General features: G+C 40.2%; 1 protein-coding gene across 1 annotated transcript in view; it reads left to right on the top strand.

Annotated features, from left to right (window-relative positions):
• Positions 1-18,825: 18,825 nt before the first annotated feature.
• ARHGEF38 (Rho guanine nucleotide exchange factor 38) overlaps positions 18,826-25,164 on the top strand; it is a 153,015-nt gene continuing 146,676 nt past the window's right edge. Inside the window, exon 1 of the mRNA XM_005907719.2 lies at positions 18,826-19,155. Coding sequence (XP_005907781.2) covers positions 18,960-19,155 — 196 coding nt within the window. The 5' untranslated portion in view covers positions 18,826-18,959. The remainder of the gene's footprint in view (positions 19,156-25,164) is intronic.

Here is a 25,164-nt window from a genome sequence, read left to right as displayed (position 1 = left end):
CTTAGCACCTGTTCTGATTTTAAAAGTTAAGTTCTAGCATTGTAAAAGCTATTCTCTTCTGATGACAAATATGTCATCAGTGAGGTTGTGATGTATTGATTTGTTGAAAATCATAGTAATAACTATATTTCCTTGTCATTAACTATATGCCAGTGTCACAGAGGTGGTGAGGGAGGTATAATTATGAGAATGTAACTAGGCCAAAACAATTAGAATGTAATTTATTTAAAAGAAATATTTTTTCAATAATGTTACAGGTATATGGCATAATAGTTAGAAATTTATACTTGAGTTTGGATTCTGACTCCATAACTTACCATTTATAATGTTGGGAAATTACTTAAACTCTCTAACCTTAATTTTACTCTTTGTACATCAAGAGTCATTGTACCTATCTCATGAGGTTCTTGTGAGAATTAAGTGCCATGATCTATGAGAAGTACCTTGCTTATAGCTTGCACATACTGAGCACTCAATAAATCCTAGCTAGTGATATGTTTCCCTAGCATCCTTGACATATAACACAGAAAGAAGCATAAAGCACCTCTGTTTATGTTTTGAATCTCTTTTATTCAATGACATGCTTACAGGATACCTTTTCTCATTCTTTGGTATGCAATGTACTAAACAGAACATTAACTTTCTCTGGCAAGTGTTGAAAGCTCTTGTGATTTTCCTCAAGCAGTTGTTCTTCGATCTAGGCTAAAAGATTTTACATCGTCAAACTGTCCAAACTGACCTAACTCAATATGGGACAGTTCTGAATATGATATACAGGGTTCTGAGAATGTGCTCGTGGATTCTGCAACAATGGAATGTTTTCCACTTATTAAAAAACAAAACTGTTGTCTGCCTTACAGATTCATTCTATTCTTCTATTTGTTTAACATGTTGGGTGCACAGGAATTTTTATTTGGGGGAAAAAATCTTGCCCTAACCACCACCCCACCACACCATAAATAAATCCATGCTATACTCTGGTCTAAGAAACAGTAATTTAGGTGCCAACTTGAAGCCATTGTTTTCTAGGGTGTCCTGAAGCCACAGTGAAGACACTTTTCCTTTCTTTTATCTGGAATGCTTACACTGACCAAAAAAAAAAAAAAGGAGAGCGTTGAAAGCCATTCTTTACTGATAGGAGTTTTTTGGTTTTTGGTTTTTTTCAATCACAGTGCTTTGATGTAATAAGGTAACTGAGATACCAACCTTCAGGAATGAGAAACTTTCATTTCTATCTCTCCATCTCAAGTTTTCATAATTGTCCTAACACTTATGGCTTTTGTCCAAGACTCAAATCAGATGGTATTTGAGAAAATATTTATGTTTCCTTTGAGTTTATATGCAAGTTTATTTATTGTCACTTTTGTGGATAAATATGTAGAGTCTCTCTCTTCAAATCACAAGATGAAGAGATAGAGAAGCTACCATTCTGATCACTCTTTTCTTCTCTGTTCTGTTTACAGTTAAACCAGTATCACCTTCTTCATTATTAAAGGGAGGAAATAAGACCTCGGTGATTTACTCTGAGAAATAAATCATCCCAAAGACAGAAATTCCCAAAATTAAAGTCTGTATTTTAATATGAAATGAAACTTGGTAACTCAGCATTTATATTTAATAGTAGCTTTTCATTGACTAAAAGAAAGGTACTGATTTGGATTTAATATAACAATATACTTCTAGAAATGTTTTCTATGAGCATTATACACATATTCACTGGTAAAGTTAGAGGTACCCCATTTTGTCTGTTTTGTTTAACATTTTAAGTAACTTTAAAGATACACCTTAAAGGAAATTTAATCATCTTAAATTATTAGGTTCTTTCTAAGCTTCTATAGTTACCAGTAACTAAAAGTAGAAAGGTCCATAACAAAAATAAATCTTATACCAAATTCCCATTCTCTCTCTCTTTCTCTCTCTCTCTCTCTCTCTCTTTCTCTCATACACACACACATACACTCACATTTACTAAACAATATTTGCTAGCAAACAGGTAAAAATCAGTTAATACAATGTGTATTAAATTGGGTGATACAGCCTATCACCACTGTGGGTGGAGACAAATAGGAGACAGTTTTCAATGACTGACTCTGTGACTTCACCTCTCACCCTAATTTCCCTTCAGAACAAACTGTATAAGTGACATAAATAATTTCTTGAAACTAAAATCAAAATGAGTCTTAGTTAAAGCGATAAGATAAAGTACACAGATACATGTTGGTCAATTGACCTTGTTGCTAGTTTATAATTACTATCTACTTCTGACTTTCTTGTGACTTTTTCTAAATCTTTACATGAATTGTCACACTCATCTTCCTATCTACCCTTGAGCATTCTCACTTTCCCCTTCTACCTCCTGATACATATACAGCCCTGCACCTTGCCATAATTATATACTCAAGGTTTCTCTTATAACCTGTCAGAGAAGTCAAGCTTCCTTCCATTTCCTCGGTAATAGGTTAAAGCAGTTATCCCAGTCTGCCCAAGTTGGATTAAATATCACCCTGTTGAATAGTCTGCTTACTGAATTTCCCTGTACAAACTTCTCTCTTGGGGTGTACACAGTCCTAGTTCAGAATCTCTGCGCTGTTTCTTCTCTCTTGCTTTTGATGGTCTCACTAAATCTCTGATTATTGCCTTCTAAAAGATCCTTCTATTTTCTCAACTTACTTGCATTCTAAAAACTTTTGGCTTTCTTAACGATTCTTATTTCCAGCCTTTATTGCTGCTGCTGCTACTGCTAAGTCGCTTCAGTCGTGTCTGACTCTGTGCGACCCCAGAGACAGCAGCCCACCAGGCTCCCCCATCACTGGGATTCTCCAGGCAAGATCACTGGAGTGGGTTGCCATTTCCTTCTCCAATGCATGAAAGTGAAAAAGTGAAAGTGAAGTCGCTCAGTCGTGTCTGACTCTTAGAGACCCCATGGACTGCAGCCTACCAGGCTCGTCCACCCTTGGGATTTTCCAGGCAAGAGTACTGGAGTGGGTTGCCATTGCCTTCTCCTTCCAGCCTTTATAATCCCACCCAAAATGGTCTGCACACTTCGTTTATACATTATTCATACTAATATTAGGACAACATTTAGCACATTTAAAATCAAGTAGCGTATTTGTTTTTAAGTTTGTCTCTGGTTGCTCTGGATTACTCGTAATCTACATATATATTGTCACAAGGAAAGGAGGAGGGAGATATCTATGCAAAGAATGCCTACAAAATGAAATTTTTGTCTTTGAGAATCTGGGCCAGTTATATCACAGTTTGCAACCATGGGGGCTTCCCTGATAGCTCAGCTGGTAAAGAATACGCCTGCAATGTGGTAGACCTGAGTTCAATCCCTGAGTTTGGGAGGATCCCCTGGAGAAGGGAAAGGCTACCCACTCCACTATTCTGGCCTGGAGAATTCCATGGACCGTATAGTCCATGGGGTCGCAAAGAGTTGGACGCAACTTTCACTTTCATTTTGCAAACATGAAATAGAGGAGAAATTGTGTCTGGATTACTAACATGTTGTTGAAAGAGGGGGAAAACAGCTTTGGCATCAGAGACTCCATTTAGTTCTGGGTTTGCAACTAGTCAATTGGATGAACTTTCACAATCACTCAAGTTTTTTGGACGCCTGTTTCCTAAGATGTGAAATAGTGAAATATGTAGTTTAAGGTTGAAAATCTAATTCAATATTCATTCACTCTGACAATCAGGCATTGCTTTCTTTTGAAAACACCTGATCAGAGACTACAGAAAAGGCAGGGACTTCTCTTTTTATGAGGAAAAATGCTGTTCAATGGGAAAAGCACAGGTTTGAGAGCCTGACGCACTTGGGCTAGAATCTCATGACTGCTTCAACCAGATGTTCTAGAGAGGGGTCTGGAACTTCCTTCAGTCTCAGTTCTGCATCCGAACAACAAGAATGGCAGTATTTGCCTCCTAGAATTGTTTTGAGGATTGCCTGAGTTATAGTTTGCAAATAGCATGAACATGGTCGGTGCTCTATAAATTGTCGCTGGTCTTGACACTCTTGTTGGCTTTTTGATTTGAAAAGGAGACTATTTTGACTGGGTTAGTGACCCGAAGAATTCAGTGCTACAGAGAACTTGGTAACTTGTAGGGTGTTTAAGAACGTCTAATACAACCCTGAAAACAAATGAAATAATGCCATTTGTAGCAACATGAAGGACCAAGAGATTATCATACAAAGTAAAGTCAAGTCAGAAAGAGAAAGACAGATACCACATGGTATCACACGTGTGGAATCTAAAATACTGCACAAATAAACCTGTCTACAAAACAGAAACGGACTCATGGATGTAGAGAATAGGCTTGTGGTTGCCAAGGGGGACGAGCAGTGGGGAAGGGAAAGGTTGGAGGTTTGGTATTCACAGATGCAACCTATTATAAATAAGATGGATAAACAAGGTCCTACTGTATAGCACAGGGAACGATATTCAATATCTTGTGATGAACCATAATGGAAAGAATATGAGAAAGAATGTATAAATATGTGTGTGTGTGTGTGTGTGCATAACTGAATCACTTTGCTGTCCAGCAGAAACAAACAACGTTGTAAATCAACTATACTTCAAAAACATTTTAAAAATGTCAAGCACAGAGATATGTAAATGTTTTAATAAAAAAGAGAAAATTCCCGTCTTCTCCCCTCCAGGTCCTCTGTTCATATATGTATCTGTCCAAACTTTTCCCAAATGTGCAATTTTATGTACATAAATGTAATTGCTTCTTTTCCTTAGAAATATATCACATTATGTATCCTGTTAAATAAAAATACTTAAATGATGAGTGGAAAGGTACAATGATTATTTCTTGGTTTAGTAGGAAAATAGTATCTTTGGGATAAAATATTAGCTGTGACCAAAGCGGAAAGAAGAGATCCCCATGTCACAGAATTCTTTTACAAGAATTCTGCAGGTGTTATTTTCATTAGACATTAGTCACAATATTTTAAAAGAAATATAACTTCACAATAAAAATCTCATTTTTCAAATAATCATGGTGGTTGGGGGATTTATATATAAAATCATATACACATTGTCTAATTTGCATGAAGTTTTCTGAGCATGTGGATCACAAATAAGAAAATAACTCTCCCAGATGCTACTAGGCCCTTTTCCTGTAAAGCCACTTACTTTCAGCAGCCTAACAGAGTTTTGAAAACAGAGGCTGGTTGGGAAAGGATATAGATGTTCTGCTGTTATTTGTTACTTCAAGGGCAGACTGACCTAGTTATGGTTGCCATGGATACTGTAATTTTGAATTTAATAATATCCTCTGAAGGAATAGTAATACAGATCCTGAAAATGCAGAGCCTGTCCTGAATCTCAGCCTTGAAAGGTCGAGAAACTGAGTCAGAGAGGCTGAATGATTTATTCCATGGCAAGACAGAAAGTGAAAGAGTCACAGAAAAATCTCAGAAATAGTGAGACTAATGCTTCTGGTTAGTTCAGTAGCCAATGTGCTTTTAAAAGTCATTCAATCCATAAAAAATTCTTCTTAGCTTAACCGATATATAAGACCTTGCTGTACTTATTAAAAATACACTCCTTCTTCTAGTCATCTACAAATACTGGTTTTCAACTCCAAACTAAGAAAGCACAAGCATCTGCTTGGAGTCAATATACTGAGGTCTTACAACAAACAGGTTTCTGCACAAGTGAAAACCAAGTGAAATAAAAAAGAAAATGCCTTGGAGGTGGGAGAACAAAAGGTCTTTCCTTTTGATTTGCATCTCCAAGATCCTTTAATGGTCATATATTATGAGTCTGCAGCATATAGTCCTGCCTATAAAACATGGTACTATGTCATATAAAACTAAATATTCAACCAAAATATTAAGACTTTATTTTTCAATAAATTGCTTCTGAATTATTCACATTTACAATAAAAGAAACAAAGTTGACTGCTTACAACTAAAATTCTTTACAGTTCTATCTCCTACTTAAAAGCTGCTGCTGCTGCTGCTAAGTCGCTTCAGTCGTGCCCGACTCTGTGCGACCCCAGAGACGGCAGCCCACCAGGCTCCCCCTTCCCTGGGATTCTCCAGGCAAGAACACTGGAGTGGGTTGCCATTTCCTTCTCCAATGCATGAAAGTGAAAAGTGAAAGTGAAGTCGCTCAGTCGTGTCCGACTCCTAGCGACTCTATGGACTGCTGCCTACTGGGCTCCTCTGTCCGTGGGATTTTCCAGGCAAGGGTACTGGAGTGGGGTGCCATTGCCTTCTCCAACTGAAAAGCTAGTTAACATCAATTAAGCCTAGATTTTAGGGAATAAAGATGGGAGAAATCAGAGAGGGAGTCAAAAAAAAAAAATCTTCTGGATTCTCCCTGGGAAATGATAATATCTCATTGGAGAAGGAAATGGCAACCCACTCCAGTATTCTTGCCTGGAGAATCTCAGGGACGGGGGAGCCTGGTGGGCTGCCGTCTATGGGGTTGCACAGAGTCGGACACGACTGAAGTGACTTAGCAGCAGCAGCAGCAGCATCTCCTGTATTGATCATACTGACCAAAGTTGCTGGTCTGCTGGAATAACTGTTAGATAAAGTCTGAAGAGCATTGGAAATTGAACCAATGCTCCTAGATACTGGTATCATTAAATAGAGGGTTTCAAATATTCCATGGACACGCTTTCTTGCTTACACAGCTGGTTTTGATCATGGACAGGCTATCCCAGGCACTTGCAAAGATTCTTCCCCTTCCCAAGATAGATTTCCCCCTGGACAACCTTGAAAATCTTGTAATGGATGATTCATGACAGCTGAGACAAAACCCCAACTGTGATCATATGTCATTGCTAAAATTTCTTCCGTCAAGAGGATCAAAACATCAGAAGGTTTCCCTCCCTCCAGACCTCAGCTCCCATTCATTGTTTGCTGACAAGATCATTATGCGGCTGCGTGGTCAGTGCATTAACAGAAATTGTTGCTTTCAGAAAGCACAACAGTGAGTATAAAAACCCAGCTACAAGATAACAGGGTCACTGTGAACAATTTACAGTTGAATAGGGAGCTCTCAGAACTGGCTTTATGGTCATATCACAGATGCACTAATGACCTCATCTCTGAGGAAGTAATGTTCCCTGATTTTCTCCTTTGTTTTCAGACCCATATCTTTCTTTTCTGGGAAAGAAAATACTAATCAGAAAGAGAGAAAAAAATTACAGCAGTTTATATTGATCTCATATTGCTCGTCATAAGATTTCAAAGGCAAATAGCTCGAAGGGTGCATAACCTAACAAGTCACAGAATATACAAATCTCCCTCTGCTATGATGATAGAGATATGCCGCTACGTAGTTCCAGAGGAGGGTGTGAGTGATTGTTCTTTAGGGGACAGGAAATCTATGTCACAGAAGAGGGGACATTTAAGATGGGCCTTGAAGAATGAGTAGGACTTCACAGGATGGGGAGAGTGATTCCAAGTAAAATAAGCAGCTTGAACAAAATCAAACCTAAAAGAGAATAGAAATTGGTGTATGTGATGGGTATATATGAGTCCAGCTGCGTTTTCTAAAGATAGCTACAGCAATTTCTCCCCTTTGGTAAGCTCTTCTCATAACGGGACTTTGATATTCCTCCCATTGAGAAGGTGGGGGTCTGTGTTCCTTCCCCCTGAATCTCGTCAGGCTCTCAGACTCTGGTGGAAGTGATGCTAGGTGACTTCACAGGATAGGTCATCAGAGTGCATATAATTTCTGCTTGGATTTCTTGAAGCCCTGAACCACAGTATAAGCATTCTGATTTCCCAAAGACTGCCATGCTGTGAAGGAAGCTCAAACCAGCCACATGGAGAGATCAAAGAGGCCCTGAAACCACGTGAGGAGAGAAGGCTGCTGGTCCACCCATGGCTATTCTGACTGCCTGCTATTTCACCTCCTGCCAACATCTGTCTACTAGGACATGAGAGAGCTGAGTCAGTACTGCTTGGCTGAGCCTTCCCTGAATTCCTGACCCACAGAAACTGTGAGCATGAATGCAATAATAGGCATTGTTTTAAGCAACTGTTTTGAGGTGATTTGTTACTCAGCAATCGATATCTGGAACAGTAAGTAATGGACACAAAACTGGACAGTCTGATTGAAGCCTAGAGAATGTTTGCATTTCCTTCTATGTGCAGTGGTGAACCATCCATCAAGCTTTTTAATCTGAAGAATGACATGACCTGATTTATGGTTTAGGAATGAAATTCAAGAGGCACTGGACATGATGAATTGGAGTAGAGACCAGGAGACAAAGAGAATGCTTGCAGGAATTGTCCAAGTTTAACTGTGCATGGAGAGGAAGTGAGATGTTGATAAGATTTCAGATCCCTCAGATTCATCCCAAGGAATAAAGGATAGGTAAGGGAGAATTGTTCCTAGATTCTCTGAATGCTGAAAAGTGCGTTTGTGAGTACTTGTTCTATATCAGACAATTTGCTGGCACTTTATATCAAGCAGAGTGGCTAAGATATCAGGCTCTGCCATAAAAGAGAGGTCTGAATTTGAGTATTCCATTATTTATGAGTTGTGTCATTCTGGGAAAATTACTCAACTTCTCTGAATCTGTTTCCAATTTTGAAAATACAGATACGATCCTTCCTCTCTCACTATTCTACCTGGATATAATCCTTATGTATACTAGCTGTCTAATAATAAATTATTGAAAACTTCTTCAGAAGTGTTATTCTCTTGGGTTTCAACTTCCTTATCTCCTTTCATGGAATTCCATCCATTCTGGCTTATACTTCTACCCCATTACTGAAGCTACTTTTGAAAAGCTTGTCAAACAACTGTGCCAAATTAAAACAATCATTTCTTGTGTGTGTGTGAAATGGCTTAGCTTTATCTGGAAAATATAAATGTTCAGACCGTAAAACTCTAAAAATAGATACATTATAATTTTCTCATGTGCCTTAAACCTAAAATTAAACAAAACTAAAATGATAAAATTGTATAAGAACTACCTATGATAAAAGTAATATATGTACTTGGTTAAAAAATTCAAAAGGTATAGAATGGTATTTGGTGGAAATATTAGAAAAAATAAAAGTTTCCTGCTTCATTCCTTAAACCGCTCCCCAAGCTCCATGTCTCACCACCCAAAAGTAACCACCTTTAAGAAAGTTTTTAATTTTTTTGATGGTTAGCACTATAAATATATATATATATATATATAAGCACTATGCTTATGTCACTGTTTCTTAATTTACATATTTTATCCAAGGTCTGTTAACCCCAAGCTATGAATGATAGTAAATCTAGTTCATTGAAAGTATCTCTCTATTAAAGAATCATTTTCTATTTTCATTTTGTTTAGCCTCTCAGCAGACTGACTACTGCTTCATTTTGGAAAAACGTGCTTCCAACTTCTATGATGCAATATTCTTCTGCTTTTTTCCCACCTCAATGGCAGTTCTGCCTCTTTTGCTGGGTTTCCTTCTTCAAGGTCTGATTTTGATCCTTCTCCTCTGGGTACATTTTCTTCCTAAATGGTCTCATCAATGCATGGTTTTAAATATTCTTTATATTATGATGACTTCCAAATTTTAATCTGAAATCTAAATCAGTCATGTTCGACTCTTTGCAACCCCATGAATCGCAGCACACCAGGCCTCCCTGTCCATCACCAACTCCTGGAGTCCACCAAAACTCATGTCCATCGAGTCAGTGATGCCATCCAGCCATCTCATCCTCCGTTGTCCCCTTCTCCTCCTGCCCACAATCCCTCCCAGCATCAGAGTCTTTTCCAATGAGTCAACTCTTCACATGAGGTGGCCAAAGTATTGGAGTTTCAGCTTTAGCATCATTCCTTCCAAAGAACACCCAGGACTGATCTCCTTTAGAATGGACTGGTTGGCTCTCCTTGCAGTCCAAGGGACTCTAAAGAGTCTTCTCCAACACTAGAGTTCAAAAGCATCAATTCTTCGGTGCTTAGCTTTCTTCACAGTCCAACTTTCATATCCATACATGACCACTGGAAAAACCATAGCCTTGACTACATGGACCTTTGTTGGCAAAGTAATGTCTCTGCTTTTTAATATGCTATCTAGGTTGGTCATAACTTTCCGTCCAAGGAGTAAGGGTCTTTTAATTTCATGGCTGCAATCACCATCTGCAGTGATCTTGGAGCCCAGAAAAATAAAGTCTGACACTGTTTCCACTGTTTTCCCATCTATTTCCCATGAAGTGATGGGACCGGATGCCATGATCTTCATTTTCTGAATGTTGAGCTTTAAGCCAACTTTTTCACTCTCCTCTTTCACTTGCATCAAGAGGCTTTTGAGTTCCTCTTCACTTTCTGCCATAAGGGTGGTGTCATCTGCATACCTGAGGTTATTGATATTTCTCCCGGCAATCTTGATTCCAGCTTGTGCTTCTTCCAGTCCAGCGTTTCTCATGATGTACTCTGCATGTAAGTTAAATAAGCAGGGTGACAATATGCAGCCTTGACGTATTCCTTTTCCTATTTGGAACCAGTCTGTTGTTCCATGTCCAGTTCTAACTGTTGCATCCTGACCTGCATATAGGTTTCTCAAGAGGCAGGTCAGGTGGTCTGGTATTCCCATCTCTTGAAGAATTTTCCACAGTTTATTGTGATCCACACAGTCAAAGGCTTTGGCATAATCAATAAAGCAGAAATAGATGTTTTTCTGGAACTCTCTTGCTTTTTCCATGATCCAGCGGACATTGGCAATTTGGTCTTTGGTTCCTCTGCCTTTTCTAAAACCAGCTTGAACATCTGGAAGTTCACGGTTTATGTATTGCTGAAGCCTGGCTTGGAGAATTTTGGGCATTACTTTACTAGCGTGTGAGATGAGTGCAACTGTGCGGTAGTTTGAGCATTCTTTGGCATTGCCTTTCTTTGGGATTGGAATGAAAACTGACCTTTTCCAGTCCTGTGGCCACTGCTGAGTTTTCCAAATTTTCTGGCATATTGAGTGCAGCACTTTCACAGCATCATCTTTCAGGATTTGAAATAGCTGAACTGGAATTCCATCACCTCCACTAATTTTGTTCGTAGTGATGCTTTCTAAGGCCCACTTGACTTCACATTCCAGGATGTCTGGCTCTAGGCCAGTGATCACACCATCGTGATTATCTTGGTTGTGAAGATTTTTTTTGTTCAGTTCTTCTGTGTATTCTTGCCACCTCTTCTTAATATCTTCTGCTTCTGTTAGGTCCATACCATTTCTGTCCTTTATTGAGCCTATCTTCCAAATTTATAAATCCAATGTCTACCTGACAGTTCCCCTGAATATCTTACAACCATCTTAACCTTAGTCTATTCCTAAATGGAATTCTTGACAACCCCATCAAAATTCCTCTTCCTCTTGTCCTTCTGTTTGAGCATATAGCATCAATTTCCTCCCAATTAGTCACTCAAAACCTGGAATTCAGCCCTCATTTGTCTTCTTACTTATTCACTGCAATCACACCACATACAAGTTCTGTCAGTTCAACTTTTAAAACGTATTTGAGTCCATCTCTACCACGACTACCGTAGACCACGCATTTCTTGCCTGAACTCTTGTAATACATTTCTAACTTACACTGATAAGTTCTTTTCCTTTGTCCAATCCAAGGTATTTATGATTTTATTCAGAGATGTGATTTTTGTTTTGGAATTAGGAGTTTTACAAACTAAAAGCACTGGGTCTTATAAAGATTTATATATCATTTAATCTATCAGTTCAGTTCAGTTCAGTTGCTCAGTCATGTCCAACTCTGTGTGGCCCCATGGACTGCAGCATGCCATGCTTCCCTGTCCATCACCAACTCCTGGACCTTACCGAAACTCATGTCCTTTGAGTCGGTGATGCCATCCAACCATCTCATCCTCTGTAGTCCCTTTCTCCTCCCTCCTTCAATCTTTCCCATCATCTTTTCTAGTGAGTCAGTTTTTTGCATTAGGTGGCCAAAGTACTGGAGCTTCAGCTTCAGCATCAGTCCTTCCAGTGAATATTCAGGACTGTCACTGGTAATGTCACACAGAAGAAATGGAGGAGCCTTTATGATCAACAAAAGAGCCCAAAATGTAGTACTTGATCTCAGTTCGTTTCAAAGGTAAGCCATTCAACATCACAGTCATCCAAGTTTATGCTCCTACCAGAGATGCTGAAGAATCTGAAGTTGATCAGATCTATGAAGAGCTAGAAGACCTCATAAGACTAACACCAAAAAAAGATGGTCTATTCATCATTGGGGATTGGAATACAAAAGTAGGAAGTCAAGAGATACCTGGAGTAACAGATAAGTGTGGCCTTGGAGAACACAATGAAGGAGGGCAAAGGCTAACTGAATTCTGCCAAGAAAATGCACCAGTCATAGCAAATACCTTTATTCAACAACACAAGAGATGACTTTACACATGGACATCACCAAATGGTCAATACCAAAATCAGATTGGTATTCTTTGTAGTCAAAGATGGAGAAGCTGTATATAGTCAGCAAAAACAAGACCTGGAGCTGACTGTGGCTCAGATCATCAACTTCTCATAGTAAAAATTTAGGTTTATACTAAAGAAAGTGGGGAAAACCACTAGGCCAGCCAGGTGTGACTTAAATTAAATCACCTATGAATATGCAGTGGAGGCAATTAATAGATTCAAGGGACTGGAACTTGTAAACAATATGCCTGAAGAACTATGGATGAAAGTCTGTAATACTGTAAAGGAGGCAGTGAACAAAGCCATCCCAAAGAAAAAGAAAAGCAAGAAGGCAAGGGTCATCTGAGGAGGTCTTACAAATAGCTGAAGAAAGAAGAGAAGCTAAAAGCAAGGGAGAAAGGGAAAGGAATATACAAATACATGCAGATTTTCAAAGAACAGTACAGGGAGACAAGGACTTCTTCAATGAACAGTGTATAAAACTAGAAGGAAACAACAGAAGGAGAAAGACTACAGATCTCATCAGGAAAATTGGAGATATCAAGGAGACATTTCACCCAAAGATGGGCTAAATAAAGATTAGAATTGGTAAAGGTCTAGTAGACGTTGAAGAGATCAAGAAGAGAAAGAAAGAATACACAGAAGAATCATACAAGAAAGATCTAAATGAACCAGATTACTATGAGATGGTGTGGTCAGCCACCCAGAGCAAGGCATTCCAGAGAGCGAAGTCAAGTGGGTCTTAGGAAGCACTTCTGTTAATAAAGCTAGTGGATGCAATGGAATTCTAGTAGAACTATTCAAAACCCTAAAAGATGATGCCATCAAAGTGTTGCATTCAAAATGTCCGCAAATCTGGAAGACCGAGCAATGGCCACAGGACTGGAAAAGGTCAGTTCTCATCCTAATTCCCCAGAAGGGTAGTACTAAAGAATATGCTAACCATTGGACAATTGCACGCATCTCTCATGCCAGTAAGGTCATGCTTAAAATCTTGCATGCCAGGCTTCCCAGGTGGTGCTAATGATAAAAAACCTCCCTGCCAATGCAGGAGATGTAAGAGACATGGAATCATTTCCTGGGTTGGTAAGATCCCCTGGAGTAGGAAATGGCAACCCACTCCAGTATTCTTGTCTGGAGAATCCCATGGACAGAGAAACCTGTTGGGCTATAGTTCACAGGGTCACAAAGCGTCAGACACTACTGAAGCGACCTTGCAAACATGCAGGCTTCAGCATTATGTGAACAAAGAACTTTCAGATGTCCAAGCTGGGTTTAGAAAAGGAAGAGGAACCAGAGATCAAATTGCCAACATTCGCTGGATCATAGAGAAAGCTAGGGAACTCCAGAAAAACATCTACCTCTGTTTCAGCTACTATGCCAAAGCTTTCAACTGTGAGGATCATAATAAAAACTGTGGAAAGTTCTTAAAGAGATGGGAATACCATCTGCAGATGGTGACTGCCACCATGAAATCAAATGTTTACTTCTTGGCAGGAAAACTGTGACAAACATAGACAGTGCATTGAAAAGCGGAGACATTACTCTGCTGACAAAGGTCCATGTAGTCAAGGCTATGGTCTTCCCAGTGATCATATATGGTAGTGAGAAATGGACCATAAAGAAGGCAAAATGCCAAAGAATTGATGCTTTTGAACTGTGGTGCTGGAGATGATTCCTGAGAGTCCCTTGGACAGAAAGGAGATCAAACCAGTCAATCTTAACGGAAGTCAACCCTGAATACTCATTGGAAGGACTGACGCTGAAGCTGAAGCCCCAGTATTTTGGTCGTCTGATGCAAACAGCTGACTCATTGGAAGAGTCCCTGATGCTGGGAAAGATTGAGGGTAGAAGGAGTAGAGGGAGTCAGAGGAAATGGCTGGAGGGCATCACTGATGCAATGAACATGAACTTGGGCAAACTTAGGGAGACGGTGAGGGACAGGGAGGTCTGGTATGCTGCAGTTAATGGGGTTTCAGAGAGTCAGACACAGCTGGGCAACTGAACAACAACAATGTCACAAAGTTGATCTATGTCATGAAGCTGTTTTAGCTGAAACTAGAACTGGGTCCTGGATTCACTGTAGAGTGCTTTTTAAAATAATGAGCCATGAACTGCATGTTCTTTACTCCTAATAAAATTAAGAGAATTAATATCAATATCTGATTAAGTAGTATAAAAACCTTGTATGGAAACATTTTGTACCTCTTTCGTAAAATATAAAGCAGACAAATTAGAAGCCTTGTTCCTTCAGTCTCATTCATTTTCTAGTAAAACATTCCAGTGGCAAAACACTCAAAATCTCTTTAATCTAGCCATTCTTACAGGTAGAAAAACTAAACCATGTTTTTTACATTGGTGATACTAAACACACTGGCTTAAACCATGTCAAAAAGATAAGCAAGAGAACAGTGATTCATTTTATTTCAAGGACTCTCTGTTGAATCCCTTGGAAATGTATTGAAAAGAACTCCAACTAACAATATCTTTAGGATGGAGGTTCCTTTTTATTCTCATAACAAGAAGTGTAAAGGTGGATGGCCACTCATATTCATTCAGTAGCTCAGTGTAACCAGAGCTCATGGTTCTCTGGTCTTTCCTTATGGACACAGGGTGGCTGTAACCTCATGCATTGCACCCGAAATCAAGTTTGGACGAAGGGGGAAGGTTGAAGCCAGCTGTAGAGAAGAAATGCTTTCCCAGAATCAACTCCTTGTCCCCACATCCTACCAGAGGTCTCATTTGCCAGGACTAAGATTACACAGCCACCTGTAAAGGACTAGGATTACATGGCCACCTGTACATGGCCAAGGAGTACATCAAGGCTGTATATTGTCACCCTGTTTATTTAACTTCTATGCAGAGTACATCATGCAAAATGCCAGGCTGGAAGAAGCACAAGCTGGAATCAAGATTGCCAGGAGAAATATCAGTAACCTCAGATATGCAGATGACACCACCCTTACGGCAGAAAGTGAAGAGGAGCTAAAGAGCCTCTTGATGAAAGTGAAAGAGGAGAGTGAAAAAGTTGGCTTAAAGCTCAACATTCAAAAAACTAAGATCATGGCATCCAGTCCCATTACTTCATGGCATATAGATGGGGAAACAATAGAAACAATGACAGACTTTATTTTTTTGGGCTCCAAAATCACTGCAGATGATGACTGCAGCCATAAAATTAAAAGACACTTGCTTCTTGGAAGAAAAGGTATGACCAACCTAGACAGCAACTAGAAAATGGACACAACATTATCATTATAATTGGCCAAGCCTAATGTCACCTGGAACAAAGTAAGGGTCTGTTGACAAGGAATAGCATGCAGTGGGAGGTGGTAGGAATGAACATCAAGAAAGCTATTAACAAGGTCTGCCCCATTCGTTGATTGATTAAAAGACGGTTTTGAAAGAATTTATCTATTATTTTTAAAGTTGACATAGAAACTGTTGTGAATAAATTGCAAAATATATTTACTACTGAATTCATAGTGTATGTGTTAGTCACTCAGTTGTGTATGACTCTTTGTGACTCCATGGACTGTAGCCCGCCAGGCTCCTCTGTCCATAGAATCCTCCAGGCAAGAATACTGGAGTGGGTTGCCATTTCCTCCTCCAGGGGATCTTTCTGACCCAGGGATCAAATCCAGGTCTCCTGAATTGCAGGAAGATTTTTTTTACTGTCTGAGTCACCAGGCAATTCATGGTAACTATTCAATTCGTTCAGTTCAGTCCCTCAGTCGTGTCCGACTCTTCTCAACCCCATGAATTCCAGCACGCCAGGCCTCCCTGTCCATCACCAACTCCCGGAGTTCACCCAAACTCATGTGCATCGAGTCAGTGATGCCATCCAACCATCTCATCCTCTGTCATCCCCTTCTCCTCTTGCCCTCAATCCCTCCCAGGATCAGGATCTTTTCCAATGAGTCAACTCTTTGCATGAGGTGACCAAAGTATTGGAGTTTCAGCTTCAGCATCAGTCCTTCCAATGAACACCCAGGACTGGTTTCCTTTAGGATGGACTGGTTGGATCTCCTTGCAGTCCAAGGGACTCTCAAGAGTCTTCTCCAACACCACAGTTCAAAAGCATCAATTCTTCAGCACTCAGCTTTCTTCACAGTCCAACTCTCACATCCATACATGACCACTGGAAAAACCATAGCCTTGACTTGATGGAACTTTGTTGGCTAAGTAATGTCTTTGCTTTTCAATATGCTATCTAGGTTGGTCATAACTTTCCTTTCAAGGAGTAAGCGTCTTTTAATTTCATGGCTGCAATCACCATCTGCTGTGATTTTGGAGCCCCCCAAAAATATATTGTGTATCTTCTCAACTGGTGAAATTTTAAAATATAATAAAGTTACCACAGCCAGTTCTGCTATTCTTGCTTTGAAAACATAAATTTGTTTCAACAAAAGTGATATATTAGGGAACTCTTTGAGTGTAACACAATTTCACATTTGCTTATGCGTGATTTTATCTACTTGAAACATTAGGTGAATGCAGAAAACCATATCCAGATGCCCTGAGCCATGGGGATGTACACAAAACTCATGCATGAACACCCCTCAAGATTACCAGGCCCTTCAGTTCAGGGCCTGCTGTACTAGCCACACCCATCCACATGTGGTGATGTACATTTCCATCTGACTTTAAATACCACCGCTTTCATCATTTCCTCATGACTTACAGCTGTAACCCTTCTACTACTCACTTCCACAAGCAATGTTTAGTGCTGTTTCAATACAAAGAGCCACGTTTATTGTAGTATTTATCTATTTCTTAGCCATTTATCACAAGTAAAACCATGCTACCATTTTTTTTTTCAGTTTTTTTTTTATCTTTTTTTAGTTGGTCTCTGACAAAGTTTCTGAGTGTTTTAACCCTAACCACGTATTTCCCGTAAGTCCTGCGGTTCCAATTGCACAATTTTGCACTAGCACTATATCTAACAGCATATGTCTGTCAGTAACCAGGTAAATAAACACAACATACATTACACATATATGTATATATAATAGTAGAATACAACTGAGGCATTTTTAATGTGAATTAAAAAAAAAAAAAAAAAAGCTTATTTCACCTCTTAGCAGTGAATGTGCCTTGAGAAGCATTTATTAAATGTATTTGGGACGGCTTGTTAAAAAGACTATCAATTATATTAAATACAAGCCATTCAATATGCCAAGCTATATATAGATGTCTCTATAGTGGGTGAAGATTTGTCATTTATCTTTTAAGGTAATTATGCAAATTTTATTCAGCCCACACACTCGGAGTTGGAAATATTTTTTTTTTCTCTTTTTCTTCATTTTAAAATCTTGTCTAACAAGAATTAACCACGATTCAAAATGGGCAGCACAAAGCTAGATTTTGGCCGTCCCTTTACAGCAAAAAAGGAACCTATTTTTCTCCTTCGGGTCTCTTTTCTTTAATGAGGGCATACAAAACACTCTGCACATTCCCAGAGCTTCTGAGAACTTCCCCCTTGAGAAATCTCAGAAAATACAAGGAAAAACAACTTCAAAAAAATTAATGAAAGGCCCATCACTATTTGCCTCTCTACCCTCCCTCTTCCCCAGGCCTTTCCAATTTCTAAGTGACTTTTCTCACTTTCAAACCCTTCCCCTCCTCTCATTTCCCCAAGGTCAGCTGCTTTTCTCCAGCACTCCATCTGCGAAAGAGAGGGAAAAGATCCTTCGGACATCACACATAGGCACAGTGCTGATTTTCCCCAGGACCAGGGTGTAGAAGGATGGGCCTGGGCTGTGAAAGGACTTATTTCAACCTAGGGCAGCAAGTGGAGAGCAAGATATTGAAAAGGCTCCAGGTCTTTCCCACAATGCTAAGTGCCTGACCCCTGGCCAGTGTAAACACTTGTTTTCTCAGGATTGTGGATCAGGGTTTGGCATGTATGTTTTTAGCAAACAATCTGTGAGTGCTCAGTGTTCAAAGGCAGAAGCATGACTTTGAGTGAGCACAGTAATCCTTTCAAAAAAGAAAAAAATCTGTCTCCAATGTTGTGATGTAAACGCAAATTCTCACGGCCCCACACAAGCTCCGCAGTCACATGTGGGTGACTCTAGCTGAAAGTCACATAGGAGCTCAATCTGCCTCCAGGCAGCAGAAACAGCTCCGTGTCCCAGGGCACCTGTCCACACCCAAAGGCGCACACTAAACCCATAAGCCGCAGGTTACACAGGCGTGCTTCCCCTCCTCCCGCCTCACCTTATTCCCTTTCCCCACCCCCCGCACCCCCAGCCCTCGCCCCACACAATGGGATTTTTGTTTGCTTCAGCAGCATGTGACGGCGGAGTCCCTGCTTTGCCTAGCTTGGTGTGGCAGGTCTCTCAGGTAACAGGTGGCAGCTTCCCCTGTTGGATTCTAGGTATAAAAAAGAATGACCTCATAGGGGTGGAGCCCCGGGACTCCGTGGAGGTGGCAGTCACAGACAGGTCACCCTGGAGAGAAGCCGGTTGGTTGGAAGGAGGCAGTTAAACTCCTCAGGCTGGGGTTGTAACCTTCACCCGGGAGGCCCTTTAGCAGCCAGCGATTGCCCGCCGGCCTCTCAAAGTGGTCTCAGCCTCCGATGGAGCCCAAAGAAGCTCCCGGGAAAGAAAACATGGGCACCAAGAAAAAGAATCTGCCCTTCCTGAGGCCCAGGCTCTATATGCTGGAGAGAAGGAAGACTGACACTGTGGTTGAGAGCAGTGTTCCTGGGGACCACTCTGGTACCTTGAGGAGGAGCCAGTCTGACAGGAGCGAGTACAACCAGAAATTACAAGGTAACCTACAAGAAACCAGTGGGCCGGGGGTTACCGCACTCCCAGCTCTTTCCTTCCTACTCTTCCATTTACAAAGAAAACATTCAAGGTAGAGGAGAAGAGCAAACATCACCTTCCTCTATAAGAAGGAAAGTAAGAAAATAAGAAAAATGAAGGAAGTGTAATTCATAAATTATAGTACAAATTTATTATGTCCTTCCAGAGTTAAAGAGCCAATTCTAAATTATTCTTAATAGTACCGTGTCTTTTTTTGTCTGCCACCTTCCCTTACCTTGCTTCTCCCTCCTCCACCCGATTTAAGAAGCCAGAAGCACTAAAGAGCAAATGATTTAGAACCCTACACAAGATAGTTTATCTCAACAGATAGGTGTGAGATGTCACACCAGGAGATCTATCCAGGTAATTGTAGTGAACTGTGATTGTGGTTATCTTAAATAGGGGCATGAAAGTACAACCACATCTGTGAAAAATAAGGAATGTTATAGTCACTGGATAGTATAATAGGATTTCTTGAAAAATCACATAGATGTTCATTCCTTTAGAGTGAATCAAGTAACATCCAAATATGGTAAGAGATGCTTAGCATGCTTAGACTGAATTGAGGAAATAACTTCAGTTTATTTTGTGATGGTCATAAGATAATCTGGCACAGTTATTATAACACGTCCTGTTTTAGGTCCTGAATTGCTCTTCCTTCCCATGCACCCTCTCTTTTTCTTCTTCTTTTCTCTTGAAGGTCATTTGTTCTAGTCAACTTCATTTTGATGTGGATATCATGCAACATTTTAATCAGATACCTGTTATGTGATCCCTGGAACTGGTCTCTCCCTCTTTGAGGCACACTGTGGTTGAGGGCTCATTATCCCACCATGAGCTGTCATTCTGGACTGAAAAACTACCATGAAACTAGAAAGACCAATGGGACAAGCTTGTATTTAGAAGGTCCCTTTCATAAAAAAAAAATGTGCTTGGATTTAGTGATGCAAATTAAATTAAATAAGTTAAATGTATGTAAATTAAATATTTAAGATTCCTGCTATGAGTTCATACTTTTAAAAAAATATAGCTCAGGATTAAAATGCAAAGTTGACTCTTATAACTAAAGAATTTTTTTTAATAGGAAAGGGGTATTGTTTGAACTTTGAAATAATTTATTCTCAAGGATATGGATAAATTGGAAAGCATGCAAAATTTTTTTTTCATAAACAAAATTTTATTTATTTATTTTTGGGGGGGACATTTTTGCACTCACATAATTTTGAAGCTAATCCAAGATATGATAATATCAAATATATCAATATCTGTATCGGCAATATCTTTAGATATTTCTGCATGTACTTGTAAGTATAAGAAGGTTAAGACAAAAACCATAACCACAATATGATAATCGTACCCTAAACTCTCCAATAATTCCTTAGTATCATCAAAGATGCAGTCAGATTAAAAAACAAAGACATCTCATAAACGTAATAAAATTTTAAAATAGTGTTTGTTTAAATTAGGATCGCAGTAAGTTCTGCACAGTGAGATGGGTTACTTTTAACTCTCTTTTATCATATAGGGTTCCTTTTCTTCTCTCTCCTTGCAATTCGTTTGTTGAAGAAATCTGGTGGTTTACCTCAAACTGCTTTACAGTCAGGACTTTGCTAGTTGCATCCATTCCCCCAGGGTTGCAGACAAGCTCCACCGTGGTCTGCTCTTCTGTCAGTTGGTGGTCAGATCTAGTGTTGATCAGATTCAGGTTTGATTTTCCTGGCAAGACTACTTCATGGGAGCACCATGCTTTTTCACCTGGAGGCTTATGATATCTAGTTCTCTTCTCCTTCTCTGATCTTAGCAACTGATATCTAGATCTGTTCAGGCATGGCTGATTCCAGCCAGGAACCAGGAAACATAGCATCTTGAGGAGGCTCCCAAGAACCAGACTGCCATTTCTCCAAGGAGACTGTTTCCTTTCAATGAAAGTTACTCAGTCGTGTCTAACTCTTTGCGGCCCCATGAACTGTACAGTCCATGGAATTCTCCAGGCCAGAATACTGGAGTAGGTAACCTTTCCCTTCTCCAGGGGATCTTCCCAACTCAGGGATCGAACCCAGGTCTCCCACATTGCAGGTGGATTCTTTACCAACTGAGCTATCAGGGAAGCCCAAAATATCTATTGATTTCAATGGGGAATGGTATTTGGAGAACATGATCTGGGTGCTAGGAGTGTTCCTTACACAAGACGTTGTTTTTGCCAAAGGTGAACAACAAGTTAAAACCTATGCTTTAGGTACACACTCAGCCTTTGGAGCCCAAGAAATCACTGGCCACGAGCACTTACTTCTGCTTGAACAGATCTGGATGTGACAGGAGCTGTTTGCCTGAGGGAAAAGAAAGTTACCCTCCCCAGTGGAGCAGGGCAAAACTGTGGGCAGTTGCCTCAGGGGTCTTGGTTCTCCACAAGAGAACATCAAAAGGCCCTGGGAAGGGGGTGATCCCACACTCCCATTCCAGCCTGGGAAAGGCTTGTTGTACATGGCCACAGGGAGGAGCCTGGGAAGCACAGAAATGAAGCCCAAGGAGGGAATCTGGGGATGGATTCTCTCCCCTTCTTTGCTGGAGCAGTGTGCGTGCATGCATGCTCAGTCATGTTCGACTGTTTGTGACCCCATGAACTGTAGCCCACATCTGTCTGTGGGATTCTTCAGGCAATAATAGTGGAGTGGGTTGTCATTTCCTTCTCCAGGGGACCTTCCCATCCCAGGGATCAAACCCGCATCTCTTGTGTCTCCTGTATGAGCTTTCATAAGCTACCTGAGCCACACTGAGCCACTGGGGAAGTCTTACTGGGGCAGACAGGGCTGCTTTTCCTCCCCAGTAAAGAATGAAAGTGCTAAAGTCATACACATTCTGTTTCCAATCCTGGCACTTCAGTTTACTACCTATAAGACTGAGTAAATCACTGAAAATTTCTGAGCTTCAATTTCTTTGTCTATGAAAGTAAGAAAATTACACCTACCACATAGTGTTATTGGCAGAATGAAATTAGATAATTACATGAAACATCTAGAATATTGGTTGACACACCGTGCTTCATAAACAGCAGTTATTTTCAATTTTAGAAATGATGGGTACCACAATGATAGAACAAGACTTGCCCTTTATTAACCCACATTTTTTAATCTACTAGTCTATTTCAGGCTTCCTTTGTGGCTCAGCTGGTAAAGAATCCGCCTGCAATGTGGGAGACCTGGGTTCGATCCCTGGGTTGCGAAGATCCCCTGGAGAAGGGAACAACTATCCACTCCAGTACTCTAGCCTAGAGAATTCCATGGACTGTATAGTCCATGGGGTCACAAAGAGTTGGACACGACTGAGTGACTTTCACTTTCAATCTGTTTCAACTCTGTCTTTTGAGAAAGAGACAAATAAGAAATTCAGGAAAAACCCACTGCTTTGTCTTTAATAATGTTTCTTCTTTGTGAGATTCACTAATTCAGTATTTTTTTGATCCATTAGCAGAATAAAAACAGAAAATATTTTTTGCTTTCACTTCCTAAACTTAGCTAAAAGAAAGAAAAGTCTGTGGCCACAAAGTACAGTAGATGTTTATTGGTTATTCTGCAGAAGACTTCAGGCTTCTCATGTTTGCCACTGGAGTTGTGGTTTTTTTGTGCTCTGTTGGATCCTGTCTTGGAAGGAAAGACTCAGGAGTTAATCCATGGTCCTAGACCTGTCAGAGTACAGAGGAGCACATTAGAGCTGGTAAAGATGGGCTGGCCTCCTGATAAGTAAGATTTTAAAGATGCAATTCAATAAAATCCATGGCTGATCTCTAAAACCTAATAGCACTTTTAGTATGATTCTTCTATAATTGCTTTGGCAACAATAGAGGGCATCTCTCATTGTTGTCGGAAGCAGTCAGTTCTGTGGTTTGCACTCTGGTCTGTCCTCTTCCCACTGTCACACAGATGAGTCCTAAGTCACCTTTGTGTGAGTGCCCAGTCGTGTCTGACTCTTGCAACCCCAGGGACTGTAGCCCGCCAGGCTCCTCTGTCCATGGGCTTTCCCAGGCAAGAACACTGGAGTGAGTTGCCATTTCCTGTTCCAGGGGATCTTCCCAACCCAGGGATCGAACCAGCATCTTGTGCCCCCTGCCTTGGTGGGCAGACTGTTTTCCACTAGTGCTACCTGTGAAGCCCTAAGTCACCCTAAGAAACTCTTTATTATTGCAATGCCAAGAGTTTTTCTTCTGCCTACCTTGGAACTGATAGCTCCCTGGGAGGCAGTGAACAAAGACCTGAGCTGGTTAGAGCCCACAGACAGATGGCCAGAGCCATCATGAGGTCACAGTGGTTTCCAGTAGTGGAAAGCAGCCTCAAATTATTGATTGAGCACTGCTTGTCCTTCAGGACTGTGTCACTATCTGAGTAATACAATTCATTGCTCTGTCCCTGTAAGCAAGTTCTCTAGGGTTCTGGAAGATGTTAGATCTGTCTTCAGCATCTCTGGGCTCACCTCTCAACTATACAGTTTATCTGTTCTATTCAATTTCTGACCAACATCACTTTAGCAGTGTGAATCTTAAGTTGTAATATTTTAAAAATGGTAAGGGAGGGATGAGAGCTACTAAGTTAAACGATAGACCATGATTCCTATGAGAACATCATAAAATCTTTGTAAGAGATTATAATCACATCATTCTTACTAAGCCTTAAGTTGTACAATAATAGTTCGATGCTAAGCCTACTGTTAGTGGCTTATTTTTTCAACAGATTCATTTCAGTTAATTAGCATTTATTGAATATGTTATATGGTAAGCAAAAAACAATATGTGCCAGGAATTACAACTACAAAATCAATAAGAAAAAGCATCTGACCTTTACTCCAAAGGCGCCTGGATCAGGGTTGGGCAGAGAGGTTGTTAGAAAACACTGCACTCAGAGATGATAAGGTAGGAATGGGGTGAAGGTGCGGAATTGGGAGAGAAAGGCATTTTAAAGTCTTTGTTGAGCTTATCTCTGTCTGAAATAATGGTGTTTGTTTCCTTGTTTATTGCTTATTATTGACCCATTTCCTCTCCCATCTCTTGCCACTCCCACCCCTGCCAGTTGGTACAAGAGGCCATATCTGTCTCATTAACTTTCTGTCTTTGTACTTAGAATCATGCCCAACACATGGGAAGCCCTCAGTAATGTTCAAATAGAATGAATGCCTTGAACCATCCAGTCTAGGCAGGGAATCAGTAGGAGGAAAGATATGAAGGCCTGAATTAAGAGCCCTGTGTCTTCATATGTGAGGATATATGTCTCTGTTCATAAACAAGATTCTTCAATAAAAATAAACAAATATATTCGAGGTAACAGTGCACAGAATTGCCTTTTTGACAAAATTCTGCCTTTCAGAGCACACCAGGCCATACCTCAGCTCACTGCTCTTCTTCCAATCATAACAACAAAAGTTACATCATTTTAGTGTCCCAGCTTGCTCAGCCCCTCACTGGGAGCTGAGAGTTTTTTACTGGGAGCCATGGAGAATGATCGAAGCAAGGGAAATTTACTGGCTAGTTGTTAAAAGTTTTTTCTTTGGGAAATGATTTTGTATATGACTGTATGTGTGAACTCTATATTTGAAACGCACCTCATTTAAACAGTTATGCACAAGTGTCTGTGAATATACAGATCATTCATCTGTCTGATGTGTCTACTGTATGTAGCTACAGATTAAGTTGTATGTGTGTGTGTGTACTTGAGACATACTTCTTTAATGATTGAAACTTTTCATAAAAAGTTTATTGATTAACATTCAACAGCCTTTTCTACAAACCCTATATGATTGATATAGCTGACATTATTGGTTTCCTTTCAGTGTGCATGCTATGGGATGAATGTTTATGTTTCCCCAAAATGCATTTATTGAAGCTTAACCCCCAACGTGATGGTATTTGGAGAGGGACTTTGGGGAGGTAATTAGCTCAGGAGGGTGGGGCTTTCATAAATAGGTTTAGTGCTATTATAAGATATGAGA

The sequence above is a fragment of the Bos mutus genome, chromosome 6 (assembly GCF_027580195.1).
Source record: "Bos mutus isolate GX-2022 chromosome 6, NWIPB_WYAK_1.1, whole genome shotgun sequence".
Classification (NCBI taxonomy): Eukaryota; Metazoa; Chordata; class Mammalia; order Artiodactyla; family Bovidae; genus Bos; species Bos mutus.
The sequence above is the reverse complement of the archived record's forward strand: the minus strand, read 5'-3'. Positions and strand labels throughout refer to the sequence as shown.